This window comes from Callorhinchus milii, unplaced genomic scaffold (assembly GCF_018977255.1).
Source record: "Callorhinchus milii isolate IMCB2004 unplaced genomic scaffold, IMCB_Cmil_1.0 Scaffold2, whole genome shotgun sequence".
Classification (NCBI taxonomy): domain Eukaryota; kingdom Metazoa; phylum Chordata; class Chondrichthyes; order Chimaeriformes; family Callorhinchidae; genus Callorhinchus; species Callorhinchus milii.
In genome coordinates this window covers 6,027,053-6,042,029 of record NW_024704743.1, presented here as the reverse complement: position 1 = coordinate 6,042,029, position 14,977 = coordinate 6,027,053, and the positions used below count along the sequence as shown (strand labels likewise).

General features: G+C 44.1%; 1 protein-coding gene across 2 annotated transcripts in view; it reads right to left on the bottom strand.

The window, feature by feature from the left end:
* The window catches only part of acbd5a (acyl-CoA binding domain containing 5a), a 51,472-nt gene extending 50,930 nt beyond the window's left edge, over positions 1–542 (bottom strand). For both annotated transcript variants that reach the window (XM_042332429.1, XM_042332431.1), the window contains exon 1: positions 438–542. In XM_042332429.1, coding sequence (XP_042188363.1) covers positions 438–513 — 76 coding nt within the window. In that variant the 5' untranslated portion in view covers positions 514–542. The remainder of the gene's footprint in view (positions 1–437) is intronic.
* Between the last annotated feature and the right edge of the window lie 14,435 nt (positions 543–14,977).

Genomic DNA, 14,977 nt, shown 5'->3' with positions numbered 1-14,977 from the left:
GGGAGAGAGGGAGAGAGAGGTGAGGGGTGGGGGGAGGGGAGAGAGAGGTGAGGGGTGGGGGGGAGAGGGAGAGAGAGAGGTGAGGGGTGGGGGGGAGGGGGAGAGAGAGGTGGGGGGGGGAGGGGGGGGAGAGGGAGAGAGCGGTGAGGGGTGAGGGGGAGAGAGAGGTGAGGGGTGGGGGGGAGGGGGGGAGAGAGGTGAGGGGTGGGGGAGAGAGAGGTGAGGGGTGGGGGGGAGGGGAGAGAGAGGTGAGGGGTGGGGGGGAGGGGGAGAGAGAGGTGAGGGGTGGGGGGAGGGGGAGAGAGAGGTGAGGGTGGGGGGGAGGGGAGAGAGAGAGGTGAGGGGTTGGGGGGAGGGGGAGAGAGAGAGGTGAGGGGTGGGGGGGAGGGGGAGAGAGAGAGAGTGGGGGGGAGTGAGAGGGAAGAAAATGCATTCACCGTTTTTAGGTAAACTCTGAATGACACTGACAGCCGCTTCAAACCGCCTGGTGTGCACGGATTCGGTCTCCTCCATCTTTCCGCAGAGGCTGGAGCGGGGGGTGGGGTGGGGGGGGAGGGGGGGGGAGGGGAGGACACACACCCGCTGGGGTTTGACAGCCTGAACCTGTACCCTGTAAATAAACAAACACAGACGCACGTTAGTGCCGCACCGACATGACAGCCCTCCAGGCCCCGCGCCTCCTCCTCAGCTCCATTCACCCCCTCCTCTCTCTCTCTCTCTCTCTCAAATCAAACCATTCAGCACGATACCCTGTGGCGGTGGCAGAGGGACGGTCCTCCAGGTGTGGTTGCTGTGGGGAGGAGGAGGGGAGGGGGGGGCGGCTGTCAGCGTCGAGCGGCGGCCGCCGACACGGCCTTTAATCCGCCTGTGGGATCAGGCCACCCGCAGCCGCCAGGAAATGTCCGGGGCGCCTGCGCGGCGCGACGCGGGGCACGCCGGGACTTGTAGTCCCAGGAGGCAGCGGGCGGCGGGCGTTTCAAACCGTCGAGGGAAGGCGGAGGAACTACAACTCCCAGCCCACCCCGCGCGCGCCCTCCCACCCCCCCCCCGTTATTCCACTCCACCCTCCCCCCCCCCCTTGCAAAACACCTCTGAGAAGTGTTTGGAGAACTTGTGTGGAAAACAGATATTTTTAAAAATATCTAAGTTCAAGCACTTTTGTTTCCTATCAGAACGCCCCCCCCCACCCCCCCCCCCCCCCCATTTGCAAACTCAAAGGGAAAGGAATAATCTGCGGCGTCATGAGGAAATGTTGCACCTCGTTCGGTTACCGGGGCGTCCGAACACCTTAATGCTGATAAACCTTGCCTTTGATACAGCGCCTCGTCGCGCCTTCGAGACGTCTCAAAGCGCTTCACAGAATATACCGTAAAGTGAACCGATGGTGTGTTCTGTGGGTGAAACGCAGCAGCCAGTTGCGCACAGCAGTGTCCCACGAACGGTCGTGGATTGAGTGATCCAATCATTTTTTTTTGGAAGGGATTATTATCCCCGGAAAATCGATCCACCAATCGACTAACAACCCGGTTCCTACTTACTGCTTACTTACTTCGTATTTCCTACGAACAGAGGTATATGGAGTAAGGAAACTTGCCCAACATTTCGCCCTGTCCAGGAATCAAACCCAGGTCCTCTCGCGAGGCGAGCGCGCTACCCACTAAGATACAGGATTCCACATAAACAGAGTAATAATAATCCTTGCTTTTGACCTTATCATAGTGACATCTCAAAGCATTTCACAGGAATTTACAGTGAAATGTAGTGATCTGCGTATTTATAGGCGAACGCGGCAGCTAATTTGTGCACAGCAATGTTTCACAAATAAACCACGGAGTGAGTTACCAATTTTATTTGGGGGACTGTTGGCCAGAACACCGGGAAATCTCCCTTCTCTTTTTGACTTGTTCCATGGGATTTTTAACTTCCACTGAACAGGTAGATGAGACTTCAGTTTAACGTGGAGTCCTGTAGCTCAGTGGTTAGAGCAGCGAGAGACCTGAGTTCAATTCCAGGCAGGGCGAAACCTTGGGCAAGTTTCCTTACTCCACACACCTAATAATAATCCCTTCAAAACCCAAAACAATAATAAATTGGTCATTTTCAATCTACGGCTGTTTGTGCGCAATTGGCTGCCGCGTTCGCCCACAAATATACAGTCAATTCACTTTACAGTGTGTTCTGTGAAGGGCTTTGGGACGTCCTCCCGACGTGAAAAGCGCTATATCAAATGCAAGGATTATTATTATTATTATGACGTCTCATTCAAAGGATCTCCAATATTGCAGCATATTGCAATATTGCAATATTGCAGCACTTCACTGGAGAGTCAGCCAATTATACGAGTTTCAGGACCTGAGGTGGGGCTTGAACACACAACCTTCTGACTCAAAGATGAGAGTGCTACCAACAGCCAGACTGACATCAGCTTAAACCTGTTATGAGAAGACTTTTTTCTAGAGAAACCAGAAATAAAATGATTCTGTACAATCTAAGGAGCTCCCTCAATGATCCAACAGGTAAAGGCATTGCCCATTGTGCTACTATGTCATGCAGACCATAAGCATAGCACTGTAGCTCAGTGACATTGGATTTAAACTTACATCCCCACTAGCCTGATACTCTGCAGTGTTCTGTAATACCAATATTTTAGTTCTTTCCCCATATCCTTTAATGTGACTAGAGTATCTAGCAACCTCTGCTCGAAAGTGCATGTGTGTGGGGCAGAATCAGGTTGGAGTTTGGTGCTCTCCATAGTTGAATAACCTGTCAACACTGTGTCGATCATCATACATGGTGAACATGTATGGGAGGTCATAGCCTCCATTGAAAAGTATTCCTTCAATGATCAGTAACTCCAGGAGAGAAGTTGTGACAAAATAAATCGTAAATTAATTCTGAATATATTCTTTTGAAATAAATAACTTTCTTGCTTTGAGTCATTAACCTATGTGAAGGTGCTAGATGCAATAAGTGCAGATTATTAGTTGATTAAAAAAATCTTAAACCCATTGTATATTTAAGAGTTAATAGTTCATCTTAAAAAGAAGCTTTAGGTTTTAATTAGCTTTGAGCATAGTACTTTCAACTATCTTGTTTTCAATTTCAATTTCATTTTATCTCATCCATTCAATCTATGAAGCAAAGATGTGGAATAGTACCCTAGAAACTCATCAAACTATCACATCTGCTCTGAAGATTTAGCCTTCAATGTTGGTTAGAGACTAACTGCGCACACATTACTGGAAAGTAGAAGGTGCGTGAACAAAAATTATACAATATTAGGAATAAAAATAAAAATTTAACTTCATCCCACATTCCATTTTCGTTAAGAGTTTTTATTTTATTTAAAAGCAAATATCATTTTTTTAATAAAAAGTAGCTGCCTTGATGGCACTGTGAAAGGAACTTCTCCAGCTCCTTCAGTCTAGTTGTAAAGTGAACATTAACATCAGAAACCTAAACCTACCTTTTTCTTTCTGATCAGCCTGCTGAGCATTTCCAACACTGCTGCCATCAGCAGAAGAGAAAGGAGGGGAGAAAATTGGGAGAAACCTCCTTTTGAATGAGTTTGCACAAAATTATGTATTTTGAGGCTTCAAGCTGAGTTTTTACGACATGCTTCATGGTGAATCGCTCTTGGTTTATGGATCTCTCAGTTTTATAACCCACATAACTGCATAAATTCTGAAGTGACTGAAAAGGAAATATAAGGTGATGTTATGATGTAAGATTGTAATACCAACATATTGCTCTCTTTCAGAATTTAAATCATTGCTAATACCAGTTGTGAATACTTAGTACTGGTAAGAATGATTATTGTTTGCAAGTTATTTGAAATGTGTTGTTTGTTCAACCCTGACAAGCAGGATAATGCCATTGATCTTTTTTCTTTACGTCTGTTCAAGCCTTAGTTTGAGCAAAGCTTGGCTGAGCTTGTACTATTATGACTACTATCAGCTGAATAAACAATGTCTTGTTCCTCTATGGATCATATTATAATGTCCTGTTGGAGTGAAGAAACCCTATTGTTGTGCAATGCCTGAATGCGTACTGATGTTTGTTTTGCATTGCAGCCTGATTCTGTTTCACAGAGTTCTGCAGAAAATTGCTTCAGTTTCTATACTGACAAAGGTGATTTGATCATTGACGAGGATTAAAGTATTCACAAATGCTGCAGTGTGACATTACTTTTAGTTCCCATCATATTGCTAACATGTTGTAGACCTCAGTGTGGCAGAAGAGATCTCTAAATATTTGAACAGTGCAGCATGGAGTCCTGTAGCGAATTGGTTAGAGCACTCGCGTCGCAAGCGAGAGAACCTGAGTTTGATTCCCGGGCAGGGTGCAATGTCAGGCAAATTTCCTTATTCCACATGCCCTTTGGTTACTTACCAGTAAGTAAGAATCTGGTTGTTAGTCAATTGGCGGATCGCTTTTCTGGGGGTAATAATTCTTTAAAAAAAACACGACTGTTTGTTGGACACTGCTGTGCGCAATATTTCACCCACAAAATATACAATCAATTCAATTTAGAGTATAGTCTGCAAAGCCCTTTGAGATGTCTCAAAGATTTGAAAAGGTGCTATATCAAATGCAAGGATTATTATTATTACCTTTATGCTTTTTCTTAAAGAGCGCCTTTAGAGAAGGCAACATTGATACACGTATGATATTTTTATGCCACTATGAATCTCTCTGATTCTTTAGCAAACCATAAAAAATTTTAATGAAACATTTAGCCAGCAATGTATTCGGCATATATGCTGTGTTCAATGTCTATTATTTTGTTCCCTGTTTAAATGCACAGTGTATCACGGTCTATGTATGTTTTGCAATCTCAGGCAAGATAGAAATAATTTGCATTTTTATAGTACTTTATCATTGCAAAATGTCTCAAAGTACTTCACAGTAATCACTAATATGTCTAGTGACTGTTTTTGTAGGTTAACATGGCAAGTATTTTGCAAGCTGTAATGTCCAATAAGGTGATTGATCAAATTACTGTTTCTGGATGCCTGAGGGAAGTGTTAGTATCAGTAGAAAATCAAATGTTCTCCTCTGTTGTCTCTGTAGGGCAAATTGAAGACTGCTTCCTTGCCTCAACCAATACTACTTTGTAGCTGGACATCAAGAGTTCAGGAGCTCTTTCAATGGCTCAACTGGTAAATGTATTGTCTAGTATGAAACATCCAAACAAATTTACTAGTTCCCAATTTTGATACCAGTCTGTATCGAAATATAGTGCATAAAAGCAAATTCAATGAGACACTTTAGAACAAATGTTAGTACAGTTAACAAGACATTTGATAAGAGCGAAGTTACAGAATACACATTGGAGGAGAAGTCACCAAACTAGAACTGTTCTGATTAATATTAAACATTTGCAACACTGCTACATTTTGAACCATTTATACATTTATACATTTTGAGACGTCTAGAAGACATGAAAAGCGCTATATCAAATGCAAGGATTATTATTATATTATTATTATTTAAAAACTCTCACAGTCAAGACTAGTTGTAATTTGTATAGAAATATTCTACCCCAAAAGTCAGTCGCAAAACCCCTTAATTTCACACTACAATTCTGCATTGGCATTAGTAAGTCTATGTCTTTGTTGATCTATATGTCCTACCGTAAGCAATCTTGGGGAATATACTGGTATAGTGCATTGAAGTGATGGGATGCACTTAACTCATGGGGCTAAATTGTTGATTTCAGCCAAACTTTCTCTGATTTGGGATTTTCCACAGAAAAGACTGTTTTTGTCCAGAGTGAAGTCTGGGAGAAGTTTACCCGTTCATTTCATGTCATCTAAAGAGGGTGTGTCAAAATCTTTTGACATAACACCTTTCATGTCAGGAACACATCTCAAAGCACTTCATAGAATTTACCATAGAATGCAATGACTGTGTATTTTGCAGGCAACCAAATTGTGCATAGCAATGTCCTGCAAAAAGCCATGAACAGTTTTTAGCTGGGGTTTGTTAGCCAGGACACCAGGATAAACTCCCTTTTCTTTTCCAATAGTTCCATGGGATCTTTAATGTCCTTCTAAACAGGCAAATGGGATCTCAGTTTAACATCTCATCCGAAGGGCTTCACCTCCAACAATGCAGCACTCCCCTGCATGGTATCAGCATGTCAGCCTGGATTATGCCTTCAAAGTCTTGACGTGGAGCTTGAACCCACAACATTCTGATTCAGAGGTGAGTGTTCATCTCGGTGAGCCAGACTGACACCTAACCAAGATACCCAACCACATATATAGAGAAGCCCACAAATAGGAAAATAAGAAAATACCTAGTAGGCAATGCTATTAACACCAGAGAGCGACTTTGACATTACTTCCATTTTTACTTTCAGAGAACCAGTGCAGGTACAAATGATCAAATGGCCTCTTGGGCTGTAAAATTATCTCATTCTGATTTTTCTTCTTGGTTAGGAAGGCTTCTCCCAAGATTCAGACGTCTTCTCCATCTTCCCTTAGGTTTCTCCACTTTCCCCTTGGCCTTCAACTTCTCTTGATCACCTAACAACTAAATATTTTCATGATGGCATTGAATCTGTCTACCAGTTGTCAAAATGTTTGGTGGCAGTGTTAGGATAGATATTCAGAAGATGATAAATTATAGTGATTAAGAGAGTAAGAGAGAGATTCAAACGGGCACAACAAAAATGATTAGTTGAAGCTAATCAGAATATCACAAGAGAGATTTAGGATAAATAAAAATGCCTCCTTGGGACAGCCCTGGTGGTGTAATGGATAGAGCTACACCTTATGGATTAGAAGCTCCCTAGTGTAACTCCTGATTCAAGTTGTGTGCTGGTCTCAGTGGGGGCTGCATGGGAAGTCTAAATTGGCCCCAGTTCCAAGAGAGAGGAAAGAAAAAGATCCTTCAGTCCATTTATTCCTTAGATTATTACATACCAAAAATGTAAAAATGTAAGGATTATTATTTTAGTTTGATGTTATCCTTTTATCCTTCCAGAATACTCACCCTACATTTCTCCTATTACACCATCAAGCTATTCTTAAATTAATTCAGACAGCATCCTAATCTTAACAACCTTTACTGGTAACTCATTCCAGTTGGTTAATTACATCTGGTGATATAAATATTTCCAGGTATCTCCTCTGAAAATGCCCTTTGCACCTCTGAACCTGTGCCCTCATGTTCTGCTATCCTGGTGCATCTAAAACTATTCTTCAGTTCCTCAATCCCATTTAAAATCTTATGTACTCCTATAAGGTTCCCTGTGAGGCATCACATTTTGAGATTAAAGAGCTCCAGCTTGTCTAATTGCTGCTACACCATATCCTCCATGAAGCTCACCACCTGCTCCCTGGACCCCATTCCCCCCCCCCCCCCCCCTCCTTAAATCCCAGCTCCACCTCCATGCTGCCCACAGCATGGAAACTGCTCTGGTCAAGTTCAAAGATGACATCCTGACCATGTGTGACCAAGGCTCCCTCTGCCTCCTCGTCCGCTCCGCCGCCTTTGATACTGTGGACCACTCAATCCTCCTCCACCACCTCTCCTTCCACCTCAACCTTCTAGGTTCTGTCCTTGACTGGTTCAAGTCCTATCTTTCACACTGCCTCCATTTCGTCTCTGCAAACGGCTTCTCCTCTAGCCCCCGCACCATCTCGTGCGGCATTCCTCAGGGCTGTATTTTAGGTTCCCTCCTCTTCATCCTCTACATGTTCCCCCTTGGTGACATCATCCGTAGACATGACGTAAATTTCTACATGTATGTGGATGACACCCAACTCTACCTCTCTGCCTTCACCCTGAACTCCAGGATTACTGGCGTCCTGCCTGACTGCCTGTCCGACATCAAGTCCTGGACAAGGGACAACTTTCTCCATCTGAATGTCAGCAAAACCGAGGCCCTCCTGATTGGCCCGCACCAGCGCCTCCGCACCTCAGGCGCTGGCAGCATCAGCCCCACGGCTGCACACTCAACCTCACTAAGCCAGTCAGGAGCCTGGGTGTCTTGTTTGACCCTGAACTGTACTTTTTCCCCCACATCCGCGCCATGACTGGCATTGCCTATTACCACATCCGCAACATTGCCAGACTCTGCCACTGCCTCACCCCTCAGGCTGCCAAAACCCTCACCCACGCATTTGTCACATCAAGGCTCGATTATGGAAACTCCCTCCTCATCGGCCTTCCCAATAAATGTAATTTTGTTGTTGTTGTTGTAGTTCATTCTTCTAACATTGGGGATCATCTTCATTGCTCTCCTCTGCACTACCTTCGGGGCCTGGGCAGCCCCTTTAAAGAGAAGCTAAAGCTGTGGTAAAGCGATGAGGATCACAGTGGAGATCGAGACTGTAGAAGCAGATCAGAATCATAGAATTTTACAGTAAAGAAGAAGGCTATTCAACTCATTGTGCCTATGTTGCCTCTCTGAAAGAGTTGTCTGTTTATTCCCTCTACATTGCCTTTTCCTCATAAACTTTTACATTTTTCCTTTTCAAATATTTGTCTGGATGAAGACAAATATCTTGATAGCAAAAAACGTATCAGAAATGTATTGAACATCATGTCCAGTTTTGAATTCATTGAGGCAAGGTTGGGCAGGAAAGATGTTTTGGCCTTCGTTAAAGAACGAATCTTTCATGATCTAAAAGGAAAAGCCAGAGGGGACTGTGAAATCTTAGCAAACAGTAGGACAGAATGCAATAAACAGCATGTATTGATCAGTTTTTGGTTCAAAAGAATTTAACATTTAAGGCCCGTCAGGATTTCTGACTGGCTCAGGTGGATATGCACCATGTACAGTATGAACAATGAATAATATAATAATAATGAGCTGTGTAGAACCAGTGTAAAGTTATTATTTGCTTCAATGTCTAACAACACCATCTATTGGATTGGGAAGTGTGTCACATTATTGATACTAATTCGCTGTTATTTTCACATAACCAGTTCCTGACATTATAGGATAAGGAATAAGTAATTTGGCCCATCAAACCTACCCCGCCATTTCCTTAGATCATGGCTGATCTGTAACTTAACAGCATAATACCAATTTGTCATTTAAAAATGTACCTGCAGCACTTGGAGACATTCCTGTGTTAGCCCCGAGGCTCTGGAACTCTATCCCCCAGTGCCTTCGCCGCCTCCCCCTTTCCTCCTTCAAGGCCGGTCTCAAGACCTTTCTCTTTGACCGAGCCTTCAGCTCCCCTCTCGACTCCCTACCCCCTCCTCGCTCCCTCCCTTCCCTCCCCTCACCCTGACCATTTCCCCCTTGCTCGGGTCCTGACCCAACTGTACAGCGCCTTGGGACGTCCTCCCGACGTGAAAGGCACTCTATAAATGGAATCTTGTTGTTGTTGTTGTTTGACATAATGTTTGATCATCACATTTGGCACTGGGTTTTGTGTAAACCATAAAGTAGACACAAACTGTTAGCATTAGATTAGAAAGTAACAGGGACATCGCTATTTAGAAAGCCATTGATTAAAATACAATATAAATTTACATTTATGTAGGGTCTTTCTCATCGGCAGGACGTCCCAAGGTCACTTCAAATCTTTGGCCCTCTGTACATTAGGTGCAGTACAAGTTTATTTGAGATCAGAGCTTTCTATAATCGTTCATGTGTCATTGATGATGATAGTCGTAGGTACTATTATGTTCTGAAAACTTTTGGCATTTTTAAACAACAACAACAACAAAATTACATTATAGAGTGCCTTTCACGTAGGGAGGAAGTCCCAAAGCGCTGAACAGTCAGCTGTCGGGGCCCGAGCATGGGGGAGGGGTGGTGTTGGGGTGAGAGAAGGCAGAGAGGTGGGTGGGAGACCAAAGGCATGGTCGAAGAGAAGGGTCTTGAGACCGACCTTGAAGGATACAAGGGAGGAGGCGAGGCGAAGGGACTGTGGGATGAAGTTCCAGAGTGTGGGAGCAGAGAGGCTGAAAGTCCGGCCACCGATGGTAGGACGGGTCGGGTGGGAGACATGGAGCAGTCCGGAGCCCCATGAACGGAGGAAGCTGGCAGTTTATTAGGGAGTCAGCAGGTCAGAGAGGTAGGAGGGGGCAAGGCCATGGATGGCCTTAAGGATGAGGATCTTGAACTCGATCCTCTGGGGGATGGGAAGCCAGTGGAGTCGGGCGAGGGTGGGAATGATGGGATCACAGAGCCTGGTGTGTGAGAGTACACGAGCTGCAGAGTTTTGGATGATCTGCAGCTTCTGAAGAGAAACGTTTTTTTCAAACAAGTCTTATGTCCTGGCCTCAACCACCCTTCCTGTCAACTTATTGCAGTCATTATTTAACCTCTGGTTGAAGAAATATTTCTTGTTGTCTGTCCTGAAATTGCCCATTACAACTCTAAACCTGTGTCCTCTTATTCTACTGCCTTGTTGCATCCAAAAGTATTCTAGGTTTGCTTTTTCAATGCCATTTAAAATGGTATGCACCTCTATCGGGGCAACTTTGAGACATCTCCTTTCAAGAGCTCAGCGACTCCTGTGGTATGATATCATGGGCACTAATTGTCAATATCATTCATTGAATGGCCTCTTACTGCATTATAGATTTCTATAGATTCAGAAAAGGCAGCTGACTTTTCTTCTCCATAGTTCAGGGCATCTGAGACCAATAGTCGTGTCCTTGGATCCTCGACTGCAATTATTTACCTCAGCACAGACTACAGATTGAACCTGGCATCTTTTGGGCTCACTTTTGCACTGGCCATTTGACTTTACCAACCGAGCCATCAGGGAAGCTCAGTGCTCGATTTGATTGAATGGTTTGCGATTACAATTAAGATAGGAATGAAGTTTCAAATCTCTCATTGCTTCGTTGATGAGTGCAAAAAGGCAAAATAATTAAATTAGAAATTACTTGTGCTTCATTTCAACCTTTGCTAAATTTATATTTATTGAACGACTGTATGAATTTTCCTTTTCAGTGGTCCTCATCTAACACTTCATTAAATTTCATCCATGAAGGTACGTTAAAACAGATGCTATCAGCATCAGTTACAAAGCGTACCTTCCAGGGATGCTGTACTGTAGTAGTGAGACCTCGCAGTCTCAATGAAACTAAATTAATAAGGTAAAAAGTGCTAACTGGCCAATTAATATTTTATTGTGGAGTCCTGTAGCTCAGTGGTTAGAGCACTTGCTTTGCAAGCGAGAGACCTGAGTTCAATTCCAGGCAGGGCGAAACCTTGGGCAAGTTTCCTTACTCCACACGCCTAATAATAATCCCTCCAAAACCAAAAACAATAATAAATTGGTCATTTTCAATCCACGACTGTTTGTGGGACATTGCTGTGCGCAATTGGCTGCCGCATTTGCCCACAAATATACAGTCAATTCACTTTACAGTGTGTTCTGTGAAGCGCTTTGGGACGTCCTCCCGACGTGAAAAGCGCTATATCAAATGCAAGGATTATTATTATTATTATTATTATTATAATAATAAGCCTTTCAGTTGATGTAGCATTATTATATAATTGAAATGTCTCAAACTGCTTCACAGAATATATTGTAAAGTGGATTGACTGCATATTTTGTGGGTGAAACTCGGTAGCCAATTATGGACAGCAATGTCCCCCAATTTTATGATTACCTTGCTTATAATCACTCTGTTTTTCTATTTAATGTGTTTATTTCTTGCTTGATTCTGGTTTGTTTTTGGAAAATTCATTTGATTTATTCCTATCCTCTCATGTTTCAATTGTTGTCAGACAGAGAGAGAACTGCTAGTAGACAAGGTTAGCTTCATATGAAATCATTTAATAAGAAAGCCTCACCAAATATGTTATAAGCAGTGCTGCAGAGTGGAAGAATGTCCCTATGATTGCCTGCATGGATAGTAACTGGTCTTGGCCGTGCCATCAAAGGTATTTCTCAGATATATGTGAAGAGCTTTCTCAATGGGAAGGATGGAAAAAATAAGGAGGGAAAACATCCTGGGTGGCTCACTTGTAGGTGTCTCCTAGTTGCTGGTTCAAGAGCAACATTAATAGGGGCCTCTGGTTAAGACACACAAACACATCTTGTGCTGACAATAGCATATGAAATGTCCTATGGAGGGGTGATCTAAAAAGAAGGGGTGAAATTTGTCACAGTTCGTAGCAGTTTTGATGTGATAATTCCAGAACAAGGGGGCATAATCTTAAAATTAGAGCTAGGCCATTTAGGAGTGAAATTAGGAGGCAGTATTTCCACCCAAAGGGTAGTGGAAATCTGGAACTCTCTCCCCCAAAAGGCTGCGGATGCTGGATCCATTCACATTTTCAAGACTGAGGTGGATAGATATTTGTTAGGACAGGGAATCAAGGGATACGGGGCAAGGGCAGGTAATTGGAGTTAAGGTAGAGATCAGCCATGATTTTATAGAATGTTGGAACAGGCTCAAGTGGCTAAATGGCCTACTCCTGTTCCTTTGTTTCTAATAACTACAGAAATAACATATACATTATAAAATATGCATACTAGAATTGAAAATAGACATCTATTACAATTAGGAGTCTTTGCAAGGGTTGAACATATAACAGGGAAGAAAAGTCTATTTTTAAAAGTGAGGAATGTGTGAGAAAATGTCTGTTCCTGACCAATGTTTAACCTGTTTTACTGGTCTGAAGAAGCAAGAAATTCCTGAAACAGATTTGTGCCAACTGAATTTTTTTATGCTGAATAGATGAAATGTGCAACATGAATTCATCAGGAAAATTTGTTTGATGGAGTTGCTCTGCTTTGGTGTGAAAAGAAGAAGATGTCATCACTATTTATCTTGAAAGGAACCGCACCCATCTCATGAAACTAGGGCATATATTTCCAGTAGACAGTAAAACTACTGACCTTGATGGCAGTACACTTTTATTAATAGGATTTCTAACCTAGCAATTGAGAGATTTGACAGTTTAAATGGGATCTTGCAACCATTCGTATTTCTTTCACAATACAGTTTTCTGCATTCGAGTTTGGTTTGGATAGATAGTCTATTAAACAGCCACTTATCTAAATCTTATCTAAGGGAAAGAAAGAAGATACAAGAATATGTGACTTTGAATGACAGAATATTTTCTAAAAGAAAGCTGAATGAGAACCATTCTCACCAAAGGAGCAATTGATTCCAACAAAGACTTGTTGAGCGTGTCCTTTGTCAAGTCTGCCAATTATTGTGACATGTACGGTATTACACTCTGATTCCTAAGTTAGTTATGGAACTATAAGAGAAAAAAGTGGCACTGTATAAATATGTATATGTGTAGAAAAATAAAGCACCACATTCTGTATACAGTGTAAATAGAGTGTACATCAGGACTGGCAGTTTACACAAAATAAACCTTTCACATCATGGGTATTATAACTCACTCACACCTGCAGCACTCCTGTATATTGTGGTTAGTGCCAATTGACGTTTATTTTCTGTTAACTTTCTATATCTATAAGAACACATGAAATGACAAATGGTCATGTCATTGCCTGGACAGATCATATATACTTATCTTATTATTGCCACTGTTTCCATTGCCTGGTTTGCAAAGAATGAGTTCCTTGGTTGGAACTCTACCTCTCTGCCTCCACCCTGAGCTCCAGGACTACTTGCGTCCTGACTGACTGCCTGTCTTGACATCAAGTCCTGGACGAGGGACAACTTTCTTCAACTCAACATCATCAAGACTGAGGCACTCCTGATTGGCTCGCAGCAGCGCCCCCGCACCTCAGGCGTTGGCAGCATCAGGTTCCACGGCTGCACACTCAACCTCACTAAGCCAGTCAGGAACCTGGTTATCTTGTTTGACCCTGAACTGTCCTTTCTCCCCCACATCCAACGCCATGACCAGCACTGCCTACCACCACCTCCACAACATTGCCAGACTCCGCCACTGCCTCACCCCTCGGGCTGCCGAAACCCTCACCCACGCATTCGTCACATCAAGGCTCGATTACGGGAACTCCCTCCTCATTGGCCTTCCCACCTCTTCCCTTCACAAACTGCAGATCATCCAAAACTCTGCAGCTCGTGTACTCTCACACACCAGGCTCCGTGACCCCATCACTCCCACCCTCGCCTGACTCCACTGGCTCCCCATCCGCCAGAGGATCGAGTTCAAGATCCTCGTCCTCACCTTTAAGGCCATTCATGGCCTTGTCCCCTCCTACCTCTCTGACCTGTCGACTCCCTACCAACCTGCCCGCTCATTGGGCTCAGGCCTGCTCCATGTCTCCCACCCAACACCCCCTACCATCGATGGCCGGGCTTTCAGCCTCTCTGCCCCCACACTCTGGAACTCCATCCCACGGTCCCTTCGCCTCGCTTCCTCCCTTGCCTCCTTCAAGGCCGGTCTCAAGACCCTTCTCTTCGACCGTGCCTTTGGTCTCCCTCCTACCTTTCTGCCTTCCCTCACCCCAACACCACCCCTCCCCCATGCTCGGGCCCCGACAGCTGACTGTTCAGCGCTTTGGGACGTCCTCCCGACGTGAAAGGCGCTCCATAAATGTAATTTTGTTGTTGTTGTTGTAAAGGTCAATTGCAAAGGATTGTGAAGTCATTTCATGACAGACACCAGGCATGGATTCTTCTGGAAGGATGAGATGGAATGGGCCGACGATACCTTCTTCATCCAAATGGATCTAGTGACCCAAGAGCGATTGAGCCAATGGCAACAGATTTACATTGATGCAGCAGCGCCTTTCACGCCGTAAGGGGACGGGTATCCCAAGACACTGGACAGTTCCAGGCTTGGCACCTGAGCTGGGTATACGGGAGGTGGGAGGGGAGAGGGGAGAGGGAGGGCATGGGTGGCCTTTGATCAAAGGTGCGGCCAAAGAGGAAGGTCTTCAGGCATTGCCAGGGCAAAGCGTAGTGACTCTCCTGTCGTGTATGTGTGGTGTGGGTGGGGTGTAGTACTTGAGGCGTTGCCGGGGCAAAGCGTAGTGACTCTCCTGTCGTGTATGTGTGGACAGGGGGTGGTGGGGGAGCTGTAGTTCTTGAGGCG